Here is an 18032-nt window from a genome sequence, read left to right as displayed (position 1 = left end):
TTGGAAGTCTTCTTCCGTCTCCAGATGGGGAGGGTGCAGCTGTTCTTTTTGGTATGAGTTTTCGTGGAAGCCTATAGGTGCTTATTTTAATACAAGGGTGACCTGCTCACTGAAGGGGACCCAGGAAAGCTCTTGTCGTCTTGGTGGGAGGGTGGCAATCTTCAGGAGACTGGGACACTCCGTTCTCTGCATCTCAGTCACCCGTGTTCCTGTCTGTGGGATGCCCGTGTAACTCTTCTACCTACCTGTCTGCTGTCCGTACTGACTTATGAATAGATTCCTAGCAGATTCTGGGGGAATCTTTTGCCAGACTGCGTGGGTGCCTTTCCCACCAGGGCTTGCCTTTGCTCTCCTAATGGCCTCTTCGCATGGAAAACAGGTTTTGATGTAATGCAATCGGTTTATCCACATTTTCCTTCAGGGTTCGTGCTTTCTGTGTCCTGTTTGAGGAATTCTTGCCAATTTCAAGACCAGGACAATGTTTCTTCCCAAAAGTCACATTATCCTACTTTTTCACATTCAGTGAAATGATTTCACAAAATCATTTTACGATTTCCTGAAATGGACTTTTTGGTATAGTTTCAGACAGATGGCCAAGACTCTTTCCCATGTGTATCTAATTGAGTCTTTATCATTTGTTTAAAAGACCATTCTTTCCACCCATAATGTGAGTTTCAAGGAGCTCTTGGTATTCGATCAAGTGAATGGAACATTTAATCATTGAGAGAACACTTCAGTTGAGCATTTTCTTATTTATTCTTTCTTGATGGTTGGTCTCAAGTGACTTTTTAAAGAAGGCATTACTGGAACGAATCCTAACATATTTTATTCTATAAAGAATAAAATTCAACTCAAAGTGGATCCAAGACCTAGGTATTAAATCATAAACCCTGCACCGATTAGAAGAAAAGGTAGGCCCAAAACTCCAACATGCTGGCTTAGTAACCAACTTCCTCAACAAGACTCCTAAGTGCTACAAGTAAAATAAAAAAAGAAATCAATAAATGGGATGGTATCAAACTAAAAAGCTTCTTCAGAGCAAAGGAAACAATCAAAAGCATGAAGAGAGAGCCTACAGAATGGAAGAAAATCTTTGCCACCCACATCTCAGGTAAGGCATTAGGATACATAAAGAACTCAGAAAGCTTAACACCAAAACAAAACAAAAAACAAACTAACAAACCAATAACTCAAGGAATAAATGGGCAAAGGAACTGAACAGACTCTTCTTAAAAGAAGAAATACGAACACTCAACAAATACATGAAAAAATGTTCAAAATCTATAGCAATTAGAGAAATGCAAATTAAAATTACACTGAGATTTCAGCTCACTCAACCAGAATGACAATTATCACGAATACAAGTAAACATAAATGTTGGTGAGAATGTGGGAGAAAAGGATACACTCATACATTGCTAGTGGGACTGCAAATTGGTGCAAACACTCTGGAAATCAGTATGGAGATTCCTCAGAAAAGTTGAAATGGAACCATCATTTGATCCAGTTATACTGATCCTCCATTTATACCCAAAGGACTTAACATCCATACTACAGTGACGCAGCCACATCAATGTTTATAGCAGCTCAATTCACAATAGCTTTTAAACTATGGAACCAACCTAGGTGCCCATCAACAGTCAAATGGATAAGGAAAATGTGGTATATACACACAACGGACTATTACTTAGCTGTAAAGAAGAATGAAATTATGACATTCACAGGTAAATTGATGGAACTGGATACTATCATGCTAATTGAAATAAGTCTATCCCCCCAAAACCAAAGGTGGAATGTTATGCAGATGATAATGCACAATAAGGGAGGGGAGAAGGGAAGATAGAAGTACTTTGGATTAGACAAAGGGGATGAAGAGAAGGGAGTAGGGATGGGAATAGGAAAGACTGTGGAATGAATGTGACATAACTTCCTGCGTACATGTATGAAAATACCATGGTGAATCTCATGTTATGTACCTCCACAAGACTGGGAGCCTAACTAGAATAAGATACACTCCATGTTTGTATAAATATGTCAAAATAGATTCTACTGTCATGTGTAACTAAAAAGAACAAATAAAAATAAAAAATAAAAACAAAACAAAAAAGAATAAGTATCAAGATGTTGAAAATGGCCAAGCACTTTTATTTATTTATTTATTTATTTATTTATTTATTTTTATGTGGTGCTGAGGATCGAACCCAGGGCCTCACACGTGCTAGATGAGCACTCTACCACTGAGCCACAACCCCAGCCCCTGTATTTGACTTTTTGTATGTATATAAACCATACTTTATTTTTCTATACACACACATATGCAGAAACCATACTTTATATCTCTTTATGCATCCCATAGTGTCTAGTGCAGTGTCCTAGATATGATAGTTGATCAGTATACTTTACATGATTGTACTAAATGACTCTTGGGAAGATTGCTGTGGGCCAATTTTGGCAAACAAGAAGTATTTGAGGAAATACAAAATTATATTGTCTAAATCAATGTGTACAACTCAGGTATAAGAATAACTAGTAGATCATGATGTGGGTGGGAAGTCAAACCTTCTCTTGAGTTCTGGCTCTTGCCCAGAACTATTTTGGTGTCCTCCTAACTAATCTGCCTGCCTCCTTGCCTTTAATCAATAAGTTCTTCATGGGGCACCTCAATGATCTGCATAAATCTCACTGTGTGATGCCACCACTCAATAACCATTCATGTAATGGTTTTCCAGTTTGCTTTTTAAATATTTTTTTAGATGTTGATGAACCTTTATTTTATCTATTTATTTTTATGTGGTGCTGGGGATCGAACCCAGGGCCTCATGCATGCTAGGTGAGCTCTCCACCACTGAGCTACAGTGCCAGCCTCTGGCTTTCCAGTTTTGAGGTACTTCAGCACCAACTGGAGAGCTTGTTACAAACCCATATTTATTCTGCTCTGTAGAGATCCTGATTCAGCAGTTCTGAGGTTAGTTCCAGGTGTCTAGATCTGTAAGAAGAACCATAGATGATTCTTTTTTTAAAAAAAACTTTTTCTTATACCTTTATTTTATTTATTTATTTTTATGTGGTGCTGAGGATTGAACCCAGGGCCTCGCACATGCTAGGCTAGTGCTGTGCCGCTGAGCCACAACTTCAGCCCCCATAGATGATTCTTCTAAAGAACTTTTTTTTTTAGTTGTAGATGGACACAATACCTTTATTTTATTTATTTTTATGTGGTGCTGAGGATCCAACCCAGGGCCTCACACATGCCAGGCAAGCACTCTACCACTGAGCTACAACTGCAGCCCCAGGTGATTCTTTTTTAAAAATTAAAATTAAAAATTTAAAGTGAAGGGCTGGGGATGTGGCTCAAGTGGTAGCACGTTCACCTAGTATGTGTGAGGCACTGGGTTCTATTCTAAGCACCACATAAAAAAATAAAATAAAGATATTGTGTCCATCTAAAACTAAAAAAAAAATTTAAAAAAATTTAAAGTGAAAATATGAAAAGTCTATATATTAGTGGACGTTAGACAATTTTCTGTTACTATAGCAAATATGTAAGATAATCAAGTTATAAATAGGAAAGGTTTATTTTGGCTCACAGTTTGGGAGGTTTCAGTCCATGATCAGTCATTCTCTTTCTTTTGGGCCTGTGATGAGGCAGCACATTATAGTCAGAATGTGTGGTAGATCAAAATTGTTCACCTCATGGTGAGCCAGGAAGCAGAGAGAAAGAGGAAGAGACCAGGGTCCCACAATCCCCTTTCAGAGCATTTCCCTAATGACATAAAGGCCTCCCACTAGGACACACCTCTTAAAGTTTCCACCACCTCCTAACAGCATCAAACTGGGAACGAAGCCTTTAATACATTGAATTTTGTGGGACACTTAAGATCCAAAGTAGAGTTGGGTGCAGTGGCACACGCTTGTAATCCCAGCAGCTTCTGAGGCTGAGGCAGGAGGATCTCAAAAAAAAAAAAAAAAGAAAATGGCCAAGCATTTGTTAAGTATGATAAAATTCTTGGTTATAATTCTGAATTGACTGTTACAGACCAAATAAAGTGTAGACTTTATTTTATTTTTTATTTTTTAAGAGAGAGAGAGAGAGAGAGAGAGAGAAGAGAGAGAGAGAGAATTTTAAAAAAATATTTATTTTTCAGTTTTCGGTGATACAACATCTTTATTTTATTTTTATGTGGTGCTGAGGATGGAACCCAGCGCCCTGCGCATGCCAGGCGAGCATGTTACCACTTGAGCCACATCCCCAGCCCCAAAGTGTAGACTTTAAAAAGTAAATTTTCTCTGGAGACTTGCATAAATTAGTGTTTTGGGGCAGCTTAGATTAATTCTTGTTAATGGTGATGCAGATCTTATTTTATGAGGTGTACATTAATCAGTTGAGAATTTGGGTTTATCTTCTATATTCTGAAGACCAATTTTGGGAGTGTAACAAGTTATTTGGTATTTATCAAAGGAAACCTGGTTTGGAAATGCATCACACTATTAACATTTATGGTTTCTACATTACTAACATTCATTCACTCAGTGACTCATTTTAAGGGAACTTTATTTGAGATGATGTCATTTTTTTGTTACCAGGGATTGAACCCAAGGGCCTTTTTATTTCTTTTATTTTGAGACAGGTTCTCATTAAGTTACTTAGAGCCTTACTAATTTGCTGAGGCTGGCCTCTAACCTGTGATCCTGAAATTATAGACATGCACCGCTGTGCCCAGCAGAGATGACATGATTTTAGAGGTACTAGAAAATTGAGAATTTATGAAGAGTTTCACAAAGACAGCTAAAATCAAAACTTACCTAGGAAGTGAGTTCTGTATACATTCTAATGACAAATATGTGACATTTATGTTTGAATTTTAACATTTTTTGTGTAGACTTTAAAAAGTAAATTTAAAAAGTAAATCAACCATTTTGTAGTGTTAGATTTATTTTAATAAAAGAAGCATAAAGTCAATATTCCAAGTGGACTTCAAACATAATTATAGCCTAGCATTGGACAGACTTGCCATTAGTCTTATTTTTAGCTACTAGGAAAGTGTCACTGGTATTAATTAGCCTTTGACATGGATTTTTGTCCCTTATTAAGTTTCTATATTACAGTGAAATCTAATGTATCTAATTTTTAAAAATTAAAGTGCCTAATAGTTCTGCCATCTAAAATGGTTGTGATCACAATAAGCCAGATGAATAAAGTTAATGATGAATAAAGTTGATTTTTTTTTTGCATTCATCGAGCAGAAATTATTAGCTTTAATTTAAAAATCTTACTAATTCACGCTATATAAAATATATTCGAACTGGACTTTTACTTTTAGAATTAGATTTTTTTTCACAAAACTTAACATTAGTATATCTTGCACATATTTGCCTTTATATGCATTAACATTTTTAGCTCTGTTAAAATTACTTTAAGGTGAATAAATGTGGTGAAATTAGATCTGCCAAGACTCTTGCACCTTTTGTTTTCACACCTGCAAACCAAACTATTGTATCTTCCCGAGAGTCATATCACCTTATTTATTTGATGATTCCACTGAACAAACTAGGACTGAAAACTAAAAATTACCACAGCCTGACTGTAGGTCGTGGAGAGAGGTAGGCCAGGGCTTCCCAAGACGGGCTGTGTAGACTACGGGTTGGACAAGGCAGTGCTGTGTTCAAATTAAATGAAACGAAACAGAACAAAGCAAAACGAAAAGGAGTGCCATTAGTCTGGAGGATACAAGTGAACCAGGCTTCCCAAGTGCTGAGACGGGCCAAGCTTTAACAGGCTCACATGGTTTGTGGGTGGCTGAGTGGGAATGGGTGCGAGTTGGGAGAGACATCAGGGCAACACCAAGGGCTGGGGCTGTGTTTCCTCTAAGGTCACAGCTGAGCTTCTTACAGTCTCCCAAAACCCCAGTCTGAAACAAATGTGATAATTCTGGTACTTTTCTCCGCCTTATACTTCCAGACTGAAAAGTTACTGTTCTCCTGGTTTCTGTATGGGAGGAACTGACCCCTTCCTTCTTCCAACAGTTGTGAGCACCTTCTCTTCCTTCAGCACTGAGCAGTGCTGCCCTTGATATTCCCCAGCATCGGGACCCTTGACTCTCTGCCCTGACCCGCGTGTTTTGAGTTGCCCTCCCCTTCCTGACCACTCTCAGCCCCTTACACCATTTAACCTCTTCGTAGCAGCTGGCACTATCTGAATTCCCTGGCTTGGCCCCCTGCACTCAGGCCTCGAGACAACAGGGACTCTGCCTCTTGTGTTCTTGGTGCCCGGGCCCTCCAACAGTGCCAGCACACAGTAGGTCCTCCAGAGACCCAGCCTCTGTGGTCAGAGAACTTGCCTTCTGAAGGGAGAGAGGTAGAAAACTCCTTTCCTTCCGTCTCCAAGTGCTCCACTTCCCACTGTGTGAGGTCCAGGTTGAATGAGCAATGGGGCCCTGTGGACCCTGAGAACCGGCTCTAGGACCTGGATTCTGTCCCTGGGAGCACATGGGAGGAGAGTGTCCTGATCATTCAGCTTTGTCCCCAGTGTTCTGGACTACGTGGAATCCTCCCGTGCCTGGCTGTTCCCTCTGTGCCAGGCACTGTGCGAAATGCTGTGTTTACAAGGATCTTCTACGCAGGTCCATGGCTGCGGCCAGCGTCCCTTGATGGCGGGATGTGTTTTGAGAAGCGTGTGGTTAGGCGGCTTCATTGAATGAACATTGTGATGTGTCCTACATAAACCCTGCTGGCTGGGTCACTCGCCAGACCGGCCTCCATGTGCTCATGAGCCACAGTAGACAGATGCATGAGGCATGGCCAAAAGTTGCGGCAGGCTGTTCTATTAAACATTCTCTTAAAAAAGTCAGAAGAGAACATTCCAAAATGTGACAGAGGGTGGCATGTGACTGAACGAGCCAGTTATCGAGTACCTTGTTCTGAACATGACGGCGTGTGCTTGCCGTGACTGGCCCTGCCATGGGTTCCTTTACATGGTGTCGCCACAGACATGAGAGCCAGTTCTGTGGTTCAGCATCACGAAGGCCATGACATCACCGGGTAACCCAAACTTCCAGGTCCATTGTAATCGGACGGGACCACCGCGTGGGTTGTCTTTGATGGCTGCGTGGGCATGGCAGTACCTGCATGCTAGGTGTTATAGATTGGTTTTCAGCCAAAGCATAGTTTCACCACCATTAGTGAAGACGAACATAGAATCTGGGAGTCTGAACAAAGCAGCGTTCTCTTGTGAAGAGCACTTGATTAAAAGGCCACAGAGCTAAGTCCAGCTGATGATGAGAATCGACCATTTACCAGCTCTGTACCTCACAGGACAGGTGAGGACACTGTGGGTGAGGGGTCCATGCTAACTATCCAAGACCACCCAGCTTGGGACTTGAACCCAGGCCCTTATGATTCCAAAGGCAAACATTTTAACTCATTGGAAATGCTCCTCCAGGTGACTCTGGTGCTGATTTGTTGGAATGGCTGTGACTTTGGGTCAGACCCCAGCCCTGTCACCTGAGACGATGGGATTGACAGTGTCTAGGATCCTTGTTGCTCCATGATCGACCCCTAGGACCATCCTGGATCTCTTGTTGATTTGTCCCCTGTCATTCATCTTTCTACTTTAAATTGGATTTACTCCCTCAAATGGTGAGAAACATGAATAGAAATCATGACCTGGATAGGCCGCGTCCAAGGTGATTGGGGTGGAGAGCAGAGGGCTGGCTCCTGACCAACTGGAAATTGAAAAAGCACACAAGTGATGACAACCCCAAGCCAAGCCCCATCGCGTGGAAGAACTGGAGATCACTGCAGAGATGACCAGGGCGTTTGAAGGTCACGCGGAGGCCCAGAAATAATAAAAGGCATGTTAGCAACCAGTACATGTGCGGGGTACTGTAGGGCCAGGGCTGAGAACAGAAGTCAGCCAAGAAAGACCAGGACTCGGTGCGTCGTCTGTGGAGAGCACATTGTGCTGAGAATAAAGGCAGAGCGAGGAAAGCAGGGCAGTTGGGTGACACCTGAGCAAGGCAGCGGGTTGAAATGGAAAGATCACATGCCATCTGGGGACACTTCCTGGGAAAGGTGTTTGCAGAAAACCCCAGCTTTTGTAGATAAATCACTGGGAAGTCTTTCAGGGGGTAAAGACGCTGGTCACGTTTATGTGGATAATCGTATCATATTTATTTAGGGCTTTAAAGAATGCAGTTAGTAATTTGCTGTCTTCAGGTTTTCATGTCAGGAAAACAGAGTATAAAGGGTGAGGTTTTAAGGGAGGGAAGGAAAAAGGCTTAGCTGGCTCGGGATAAAGAAAAAAATAGAAACCTTTGTTGTGCAATCCTATGCAACACAACTGCAATAGATCATGAGCAGGGAGCCCCCATTCCCAATCCCGCAGGCCTTGCCATTGCTCAACTCTGAAATATTGTGGCAAAGTTATGCAGAGTACAAGTTGTTATAGACCCAGAGACATTCTTGTACAGGAATGCTTTCCCATGTTGTAAATTTGATGAAATTCCATTCCTTTTTGAAGGCTTTATCTAGTCAAAACTGGAGCCCAATAATTAGATACCTGTTCATTAGCTTTCTGTCTAATTTTCTCCACTAGGATGAAAATGAGGCTCATTTAAGTAAGTCGGGCTTAACATGGAGAGTCGGGTTTCAAACTAGAAATGCAGAAAATAAAGCCAGGACTCCTATCAACATGCAGAACAGGAGGCAGAAAAATAAAATTGACCTTTCTTGAGTCCTAAATGCTATGAAATGGGGTTCTGAAAACGTGCCCCAACTGTAATGAGGAAAGAGCCAACCAAACCTGTCCGTCTCAGGGAGGAGTCTGCGAAGATGGAGCAGGAATTAAAGAAGCCACTTGTGAGCGCCTGGTGGATGACGTGAGGTGGTTCTCAAGAGACAGAAGCATTAATAACAAGGTGGGAACTCGAGACACTTGAGAGGTGATGGACGTTTGGGACACTATGGCATCTTCCCTAAGCCCAGCAACACATGTGACCTAGTGCTTGATGCACAGTCTCTGCAGCGGTTCTTCCTTCTCCCTTCCTCTGGCCCCTGGTAGTGAATGTGGCCGAGAGAGACTATGCCTGCCTCCTCCTCCGTCTCTTTGATGGGACCAAAACCAAGGACTTGAGCTTCTCCAGGGAGGAGAACAAACATTAATAGGACCAGGACAAATTGTGTTAGGCGTCGGGGGAGCATAGTCTGTCTATTAAGTGCTCTTTTAATCCCAGGAACTTTGTATCAGAGATTTCATTTTATACTCACAGCAATTCCTGTCCCATGTTGAACATGGGAATCAGAGAAGTAACAGTTTCAACACTGGGCCAAAGTCCCATAGCTGCAAACATGGCAGAGTAGGCACTTACCTCCAACCAACTTCCATTCTTTCCTAAACCATCCTATCTTGAAAATCATCGCGCAAGTTGCTGAAGGGCAACTCTGTGATGGGTGGAGGTATGATCGCCAGGCTGACTGACCTCAGGGATGACCTAGAGACGCCCCCTGCTACCACCCTGCATTCCCATGTGTAAAACAATAATGTCATTATTTTTCTTTCTGCAAAGATAATACAAGAAAAATTCCAGGATATTTAAATATTTAGACAAGCAAAAAGAAGGTGAAAAAGTGATCCAAATCCTGCCACAGAGATATTCAGAGTTAACATTCTTATATTTATCTCTCTAATTCTTGTTCTGTGCTTAGATATTAGAACATACTATATCTATACAAATATGTATTTTACAAAAGGTGATCATGATGTGTATACTTGATTTGCAACCTGATTCTTGCATATTTAAATACATTGCATATGAAAGAAGTTTTTTACCTTAAAGTTAGTAGGACTGGGTTCTATAGCAATATTTGGATAAATAGTTCATACCCATTAGAACTGAAAGTTTTACAAAATTTATTAAATATATGGAGATATCAGAGATGAAGTAAAACTACTACTTAATTATTATTAACTAAACTATTATTTAGTTATATGTACTAAAGTAATACTTACTATAGGAAGCATAACAGCCTACTATCACACAAATTTGATGTCCAATGCTAATATCAGTGCCAAAACGGCGTGTACATGAAGTCCGGCCCTATTTCCTTTGAGACGAGAAGTTTTATATACCTATCATCAGCAACTCAGAGCAACACAGTACCTTCTTTTCAGACATGGTGAGACCTCAAGTTACCTGCTGCTGCACTGGAGGCCTGGCTGAGAGAAATATTCAGAGAAAGTTAAGTGACATGCCACTCATCTACTCCCTGGGGTATCCTAAGTTCTATCCTTGGGTCAAATAAGGTCTTGGATTATAACGTTTTTGTACATCTTGAGACTTTCAGTGACTTGAGGATCCTTGTAGGAAGCAGGTTTTTAAAAATTCACTCTACATTTACTGCATTGATGCTACTGAATCGATGGGTGCCACATTGCTTGGTGACCCTGACATTAAACTTTGTGAGAGAATTTGTTATAGATCTCAGTGCTGTGAAAAATGGGCTGTTGAGAAGGGTATGTGGTTCTTCCTTCATTGTGACAGCTGACTTGATTGATTGTGATCTCCTCATCTCCAACCCTGAAGCTCACAGCCAAATCTGACAACAAATCAAGGAAATTATGTTAATCCTTAATATTGGAATGCTTGGGTTTTTTTCTTCTTTCCCGGTATTGTTTGCTGGTTTCATTTTGTTACCCTCATTGTTGTGTTAGTATAGTTAGTTCTTCCTATTTCTTTTTTTTTTCATCTTAGAAAACATAAGCAGATATCTTTTTGCTGAAGGAATGTAATATGAAATATTGTGCCTTACAACCTGATTCATTTATTTTGTTCATTTTAGTTTGCTGTGTGGGTGTGATTTTTTAAGGTTTCTCTCCTGATCCTTGGACTAGCTCTCCTTTTAATAATTTTACCTGGCTCTTAGTGAACTCTTTGACCTGAAGACTAATCTCTCTCTTTAGGTCAGAGAAATTTTTTTGTTTCTTTGATGATTGCTACCCCTTCAACTGTTCTTTCATGGAGCTAAGTTTTTCTTGGAATCAAACACTCCTAAGGTGGCCAATTCATCTAATTTTCCTGGAATTTTCCAAATTTTAGCACAAGTAGGACAGTTGATCAGCTTATGCTTAACTACGTTATCCAGAGACCAAGGACATTGGTTTTCAAACTCTTCATAGTGACAGAGGAAGTTTTTTTTTTTTTTAATTTCTAATCCATTGTTAACTGATATTTTGGAAATGCAATAAAAATAAATATAACAAAAATAAAACTAAAACAACATGCAAAATACAAGCCTGGTATTTTAAAAGTATAGGTTCAAAAGAAATAATATTACTTTGTCAGATTGCTTTGGAAGCTTGAAATGCTTATCCTGTCTCTGTTGGTAGCTTGTAAAACCTGCCCTTGTCCCTGAGCAGCCGGCTCCTGGACTCCTCTGCTCTTCCCTGGTAATCCCTCCATCTTCCCCACCCACATTCCATTCCCCAAGCTCTGCTAAACGACTCTTTGTGTTTGGATCCCCCATTAGCTAAGGCTAAGCCTTGAGCCCCTCGAAGGCAGGGATGGAGTCTCATTTCTCTGTGGATGGCACCTCCTTCACGCTGCCAGGCAATTGTGTGGCCTGTTGTGTTCATGGAGTCTTTATTGGGACAAGAAAAATTACAATCAAAGTTTTAGTTGTGGTTGTTTTAAACAGGGTAGGATTATGGGGGCTTTCCTTCTTTTTTGTTGCTTTTAGTATTTCCTAATTTTTTTTCCAACACACACATTTTAGAGATGGGAAAATGTAAGCACTACTTCAACAACTGACATTGCAGAAGAAGGGACAGCTACCTTGCCGTGGCTCAGGGTCAGTAAAAAAGTCCCCTTTCACTGTGTAGCTGGATCATAGGACAGAGGCCAGTCTGTGGGAGAAAAAGAAAACAAGGATAAACAATGCCTGCTGTCGCCGAGGAACAAGGTCCTATTCTCATCCTACTTGGACTGGGAAAACCGCCCAGAGATTAAGATGACTAATGTTAGAAGACAGTCAAGGAAACGCAGTGCAAATTTCCTCCTGGAAATAGAGGGTAGAAAGTGTTTCCTTTTCACTCCGTGTCCTTTTTCAAGTGGCCAGTGGTGTAGTGGAGCCCAGTCCCCACCTCCTCTGCATCACCCAGACGCTGAGCCATGGGCCTGACTTCCCCTCCCAGACAGCAGTGCTGTTTGAACTGCAGTTAATCACAGCCTCAAAGTGGCTGATCTCTGATGCACCACATGACTAATTTAGCAGCTAAGCAGTTTCGTGGTGAGCCTGGTGTCAGTGGAATTCCTGTCACCTTTCCAACAGTTAAGTCATATTGCATAATTGTGGGGTGACATCACAGGGCTACAAGATTATTGGCTGAAGACAAAGAAAAAAAAGTTTCCTGGGCTGTGAGCCTTTCCGGTATCTGAGCGAGAGCCTTGTCTGTGGCTGCGGTGCAGCCAGAAAGCCAGAGAGCCCCAGGGTCTGCAGCAGGCTGGGAGGCGGCTCACTGCGGCTCTTCCCTCCTACAGCTGCCAGGGTGCCAGTCCTGCAGGTCTGGGGAGAGAGAACCCACAGAACGGTGTTCTCTTGAAATGAGGGCACTGGACTTTGTGAGACTTTGCAGTCTCCTCCTGGGAAGCAAGAGTTCACAAAATGTAGTTCACATCTGCTATACACATCGACGCTGGACAGATGGTCAGCTGGGACCCCGTGAAAACTCTGATGGCTAAAAGCTGGCTTATTTCCAAGAGAACTGATAGTCCAGATTAACCACCACTGAATACTTAAACTAAGTATTTTGGATTGTACAAAATATCTTGCTTTAAAAGAACCCATAGGAATGCCTGGAGCTGGAGCTGGGATGGACTGGAATCTATAATGATAAGGGCCAGTGTTTGTTGTTACCAGGCTCCTGACGGTAATTTGCATATAGTAGTTCATTTAACCCCATGCAGTACACACTGTTATTCCCAAATTACAGAGCAGGGCTTGGAGGGTCTGGGGTCAAACAGGTAAAGTTCAAAACCATGACCTGAGTCCACGCGGTTTCGCACCAGAGGAGGGGTCTTAGCTGTTGCCCTCTGTACATCCTTTGTGATAATAGTGACAGCAATAAGCACAACTTCTATGGCAGCCACTTCCATCCACTGAATTCTTGTTGTGTGATAGACTGAGTTGTAAGCACCACCTTGCTTCATCAGCTCTGTGAGCAGATACTGCACTAAAATCACAGTCATCTGATAGTTTAAGAAAGTGAGGCACAGAGAGCACTGGTCACCAGGAAGTAGGTGACAAAGCAAGGACTGCTCCACCCAGATCCTGACCCTAGGATTCTCACCAGGGTGCTGCCCTGCTGTTCAGCAGCTGCTGTTTACTGAGTGCCTCACGGACAATCCTGATCATAGATACTCTTAGCTCCAATCTGTAGATGAGAAAACTAAAGTCCCACCGGATCCCTGCAGAGCCAGACCCCGCATGACCACTGGACTCCATCGTAACAGATCCCAAGCCACGGTCCCCTCACAGGTGGGCAAAGGTGAGTTAGGTGAAGGGCTGATTGTTCAGAAAGCCCCGAGTACACAGTGACATCCTAGTGTGGGCACCCCCCCAAAGAGAGGGGCCAGGTAAAGAGAGCCAGAGTGGCCTTGGAAGTCAGCAATCCACGAAGGATGGCGCTGAGACTGAGACAGCCTGCTTTGACCGCCTCGGCCTCTGCCCGTTCTGGGCCACCTCCAAGTGCAGCCAGGCCCCCTCTGCCCCTCCACCACCCTTCCTCTCTTCCTTTCACTGCTGTTCCCGAGGTGTACTCCCTGCTCCCCTTCCTCCAGTACAGAGCCAGGGAGCCCGAGTGCTGGGTTCTCTTCCCTCGTGAGGACTCCCCCGCCCAACACTCCTCATTTTGCAGCACACACTCAGTTCTCTGGAATGCGGCCACTCATAAACATGACACACATAATCAGAGGGCCTTGGAAGTGCATGCAATTCCTGAATTTAACTCTGTTAAAGGGCAAGTGTGTCAACACTACACATGTGTAACCTGTTAATTTCAGAGTATGGGTACTGCCTTCCAAAGCATAATTCCAAAACGCTGAATTCACAACAACCAGCAAAAATAAACAAAGTTTAAAAAAATTGAAAAATGGTTTGAATATTGCAAAAATATTTACTGCACAGTTTTCAAGAGTAAATATCCCCTGTGGTGAATTTAAATTCTTGTTCTATTAAAGGAAATCGAATGTATCCATTTAAGGAATATTTATTTTAGGGATGTGGGGAATAAAAATATGTATGACATGTCTTATATGTAACTAAATACTTTAAAAATGAGGTTAAATGCCCTAAGAGTAAAAAAAAAATTATGAGCTAATGTTGTTTCAATAAAGAAGCAAGCGCTTCGGAGGGAATGGTCAGGAAACCCTACTGAAGGAGGAGATGTTGGTGGAGCTAGATGGACTGGTGGGGTGACAGTGGTTGACACCAGAGCTTAAGAAGTGGCCGTGGATTCTCTGCAGGCACACAGCTATTAAGCAATACTAGAATCTCATATAAAAATCTGCAAGGATGATCAGATATTTGTTTTGCTTTTATAGAAAAAGGAAAATCGTAACATACTGATATCCCACGAGCTGGCCATCTCCTGACCCCAGGGGTCTCCCCCGGAGAGAGATGGAAGAAGACGCAGTAATATGAACACCTCATGGCACCCAGAGGATGTGCTCACCTAAGACTCACTCTGGCAACTCGCAGTGGACAGGGATGTATGCCTGGGCTGTCTGACCCTCCCAGTGACCTGGGGTGGATCACCCATCTTTCCTGTTCTCAGTTTATAGTTCTGAAAAATGATGGGGCTCTTATTTTGCAGGGAATGCGAGAGGGGGGATAATTTGTGGAAACTTCTCTCAAGTGTTGTTTGTGATCCTAATCGAGGTGGGGGGGGTGACATTTTCCAGCCAAGGCGACTTCAAGATGAAATTTGTTCAGTTCTTTGATCACTAGTGCATCAGGATGTGTAATCCTGATGCCATTCCTTCATTCAGGCTTTGCATGAGACCTGCCGGGGCTGGGGGCTCCCCCCATGGCTGCTGCCTCCTGGCAAGCATGTGCCATGTAGTGTGGTACAACAGGTATGGTGACAGGGATGTGTGTCTCTTCAGAGATGGATTATAAAAGAAATGGAGGCTGGCGCCTTCTCTCTCATATCAGCTGCCTAGTCATGGGGATGCTTGGCAAGCTGTAGAGAGGCCCCGTGGTGAAGAACCAGCCTCCTGCCAACAGCCCAGGAGGGTCTGAGGGTGCTGTCAGCAGTGGTTTGAATGAGACATTTTGGGAGCTCAGTCACGTCTTCAGGTGACAGCGAATGATGGCGACCCTGGCTGACACCTGGATTCCATCCTTGCGAAAGCCCCTGATCCAGTATTCATCTAGCCAAACTGCCTCCGCATTCCTGACTCCCAGAAACAGCGGGGTATAATAAGGGTTTCTCACTTTTACCTGCTAGTCCTTGGGGCATTTTGTTCCACAGGCATGAATAACTGTAGGCCCGTCCTCCGTCCATTCCTACGTCAAAGCCTGGGGATGAAGACAGCTTACTTAGATGAGGCCCTCTAGAAGTTAAGAGTAGTTAGGAAACACACAAACCACCACAACAAATCCAAAGCTCGACAGAGGAACACCTAGGACAACACAGCACACGGTGCTCTGAGGGACGTCCCTACCGAGGACCTAGGTGGCAGGAAATAGGACAATGAACCCTTTCTGGAGACCAGAGGGGTCCAAATAAGCTTTATAATTTGGAGACCTAAATTTGTCTCTAAAATAACATCAGTACTTTCCGGGGGGCTGGGCCGAGGGGGAGAAAAAAAATACTCTGCAGGGTTGTGCAGAGACCCAAAGAAGGAGACCAGCTGCGCCATGTTCAGTCCCACGTAGCTGTGGCCAAGGAGTCACCCGAGGATTCCCCGCAAGGGAAGATGGATTTGTCCTCAGACATGAGATACCTCAGCAGGCTTTGAGCAGGAGATGGACAGTCAGATACGTGTTCCAGACAGACAGCTGTGTGGGTTCACTAGAAAGGTCTGGTGGGCCTCGAGGGAGGAAGATGGTGGAAGCTGGTCTTCCCTACAGCTGCTAACCATCCTAGAGACGATGGCTTCTGACGTGTTGGTATGGCACATAAGATAGTCTCATTTTTTTCAGTTTTCATTTTGCCATAATTGTGGATGTATTAGGAAGTTGCAGAACTAGTACAAGGAATTCCTATACATGCTCCACCCTGCTTCCTTGTGTGTTCATGCTTTATGTGACCACGAAGGATTTTTGAAATCAGAACGTGATCACCAACACAGGGTTAGCCAGCCTGCTGGCCTTCTTAGAATTGTAGCAGTCATTGGGTTGATGGAAGTTTTCTGGTCAGGATTGTACCTATGTCCTCTTCATGTCTCCTTAGTCTGGGACAATTCCACAACCTTCCTTGTGTTTCTCAACCTTGACACTATGGAGGATGCACCTACTTGTTTGTGGAATGTTCCTTGCTTTGAGGTTATTCCTCTCATCTGATGTTTCTCTGTGATTGAATTTAGGTTAGACATCTGAGGCTAGGACACCCCAGGAGTGATGTTAGGTGTCCTCAGGGCATCACATTAGAAGTTGTGGCTCTGATATGTCTCATTATTGATGAGGCTAATTTTGATAGCTTGGTCTCCGTCGTTTTGGCTAGGTGTTCCTCTGTAACATTATTGTAACTAATATTTTGTGAGAATATATGTTCAGACTGTACACTTTTCCTGTTTCTCATCAAAACTTCACCCAGGAATTTTTTTTTTTTTGGTACGGGAATTGAACCCAGAGGTACTTAACACTTAGCCATATTCCCAGGCTTAAAAAAAAAAAAAAAGATATTTCTGAGTTGCTTAAGGCCTTCTGAATTGCTGGGATTACAGGCGTTCCATCAGGAATTTTTAATTTATTGAATTAAAATCACTTCATTGATGCCCAAACTAAAATCACTTAATTGATGCCCAAACTAATGATTACTTGGCTACTTTCCAAATGGTGAAAAATCACCAGGTCTTGAATTATGTTTTCTGGTGTACCTCATTGTTTTAAAGATAAAAATCCTTCAAATAATGGAGTCTCCTTCGGGTGAACCATGATTGTTGCCTTGATAATAAGGAATGGAACATGGCAGAAGGGGTTTCTGAGGCCAGAGTATAGGGGCAATGTGGTTTGTCCTTGCCCTCTTTGGGGAGGACAAAAACTGTCATGTCATGAAGACACTTTAGCATCTCTCTGGGGACGTCACATGGGCAAGGACTTTACCCCCTGCCAACAGCCAGCCCTGACTGGCAGGCACAAGCATGCACTGCCCTAGAGCAAATCCTCTGGCCCCAGAGAAGCCCTGGGATGACTGCAGCCTGGGCAGACCTATGGACGGCGCCCTCAGGAGAGACTGACCAGACTCGTCCATGAACATCCAGGCAGTGTGATTGTAACAGCTGGGAACTGGAAGCAACCCTGGTACCCACCACAGTAGGGTAAACAAATTACAAGATGCTCATTCACCAGGTCATGTATATATATAAATCAAACTACCGCTGCAAGATAGGGAGACAGGATAGGATAGATGGACTGATATCCTGATTCTATTTATGTGAAGTTCAGAAGGAGACAAAGATTAACTATGTTTTTAGAGATGATTTCTTAAGTGATAAATCCACAAAGAAAAATACTCTGCTGGTTTCTTGAATCAGGAGGAATATAGAGTTGGGATTGGAAATGGGCTGCGTGTGGGGCGGGGGTGGGGTGGGGTGAGAAATACATCATTTCTTTTAAAAAAATCATTCTTACTGAGGTTTATTTTAATACAATAAATTAATGTAACTTTTTTGTATTTATGTGTATAAAATGTAACGTGACCTGCATATAAGTTACACAGGTGTTGGTAATAATTCATTGAACGGTACATTTGTATTCTGTGTGCTCTGTGTGTTATGTTTTACAGTTTAACAAGTTTAAAATGGAGCATGAAGG

At 42.7% G+C, this 18032-nt stretch overlaps 1 protein-coding gene across 1 annotated transcript in view; it reads right to left on the bottom strand.

The window, feature by feature from the left end:
- Tsc22d2 (TSC22 domain family member 2) overlaps nucleotides 1-13496 on the bottom strand; it is an 89819-nt gene extending 76323 nt beyond the window's left edge. Inside the window, exons 1-2 of the mRNA XM_015486731.2 lie at nucleotides 13391-13496; nucleotides 12983-13224 (exon numbers count right to left, since the gene is read on the bottom strand). Of these exons, the coding sequence (XP_015342217.1) occupies nucleotides 12983-13224; nucleotides 13391-13496 (348 nt within the window). The remainder of the gene's footprint in view (nucleotides 1-12982; nucleotides 13225-13390) is intronic.
- Nucleotides 13497-18032: the final 4536 nt, after the last annotated feature.

This window comes from Marmota marmota, unplaced genomic scaffold (genome assembly GCF_001458135.2).
Source record: "Marmota marmota marmota unplaced genomic scaffold, marMar, whole genome shotgun sequence".
NCBI classification, from domain to species: Eukaryota; Metazoa; Chordata; class Mammalia; order Rodentia; family Sciuridae; genus Marmota; species Marmota marmota.
The sequence above is the reverse complement of the archived record's forward strand: the minus strand, read 5'-3'. Positions and strand labels throughout refer to the sequence as shown.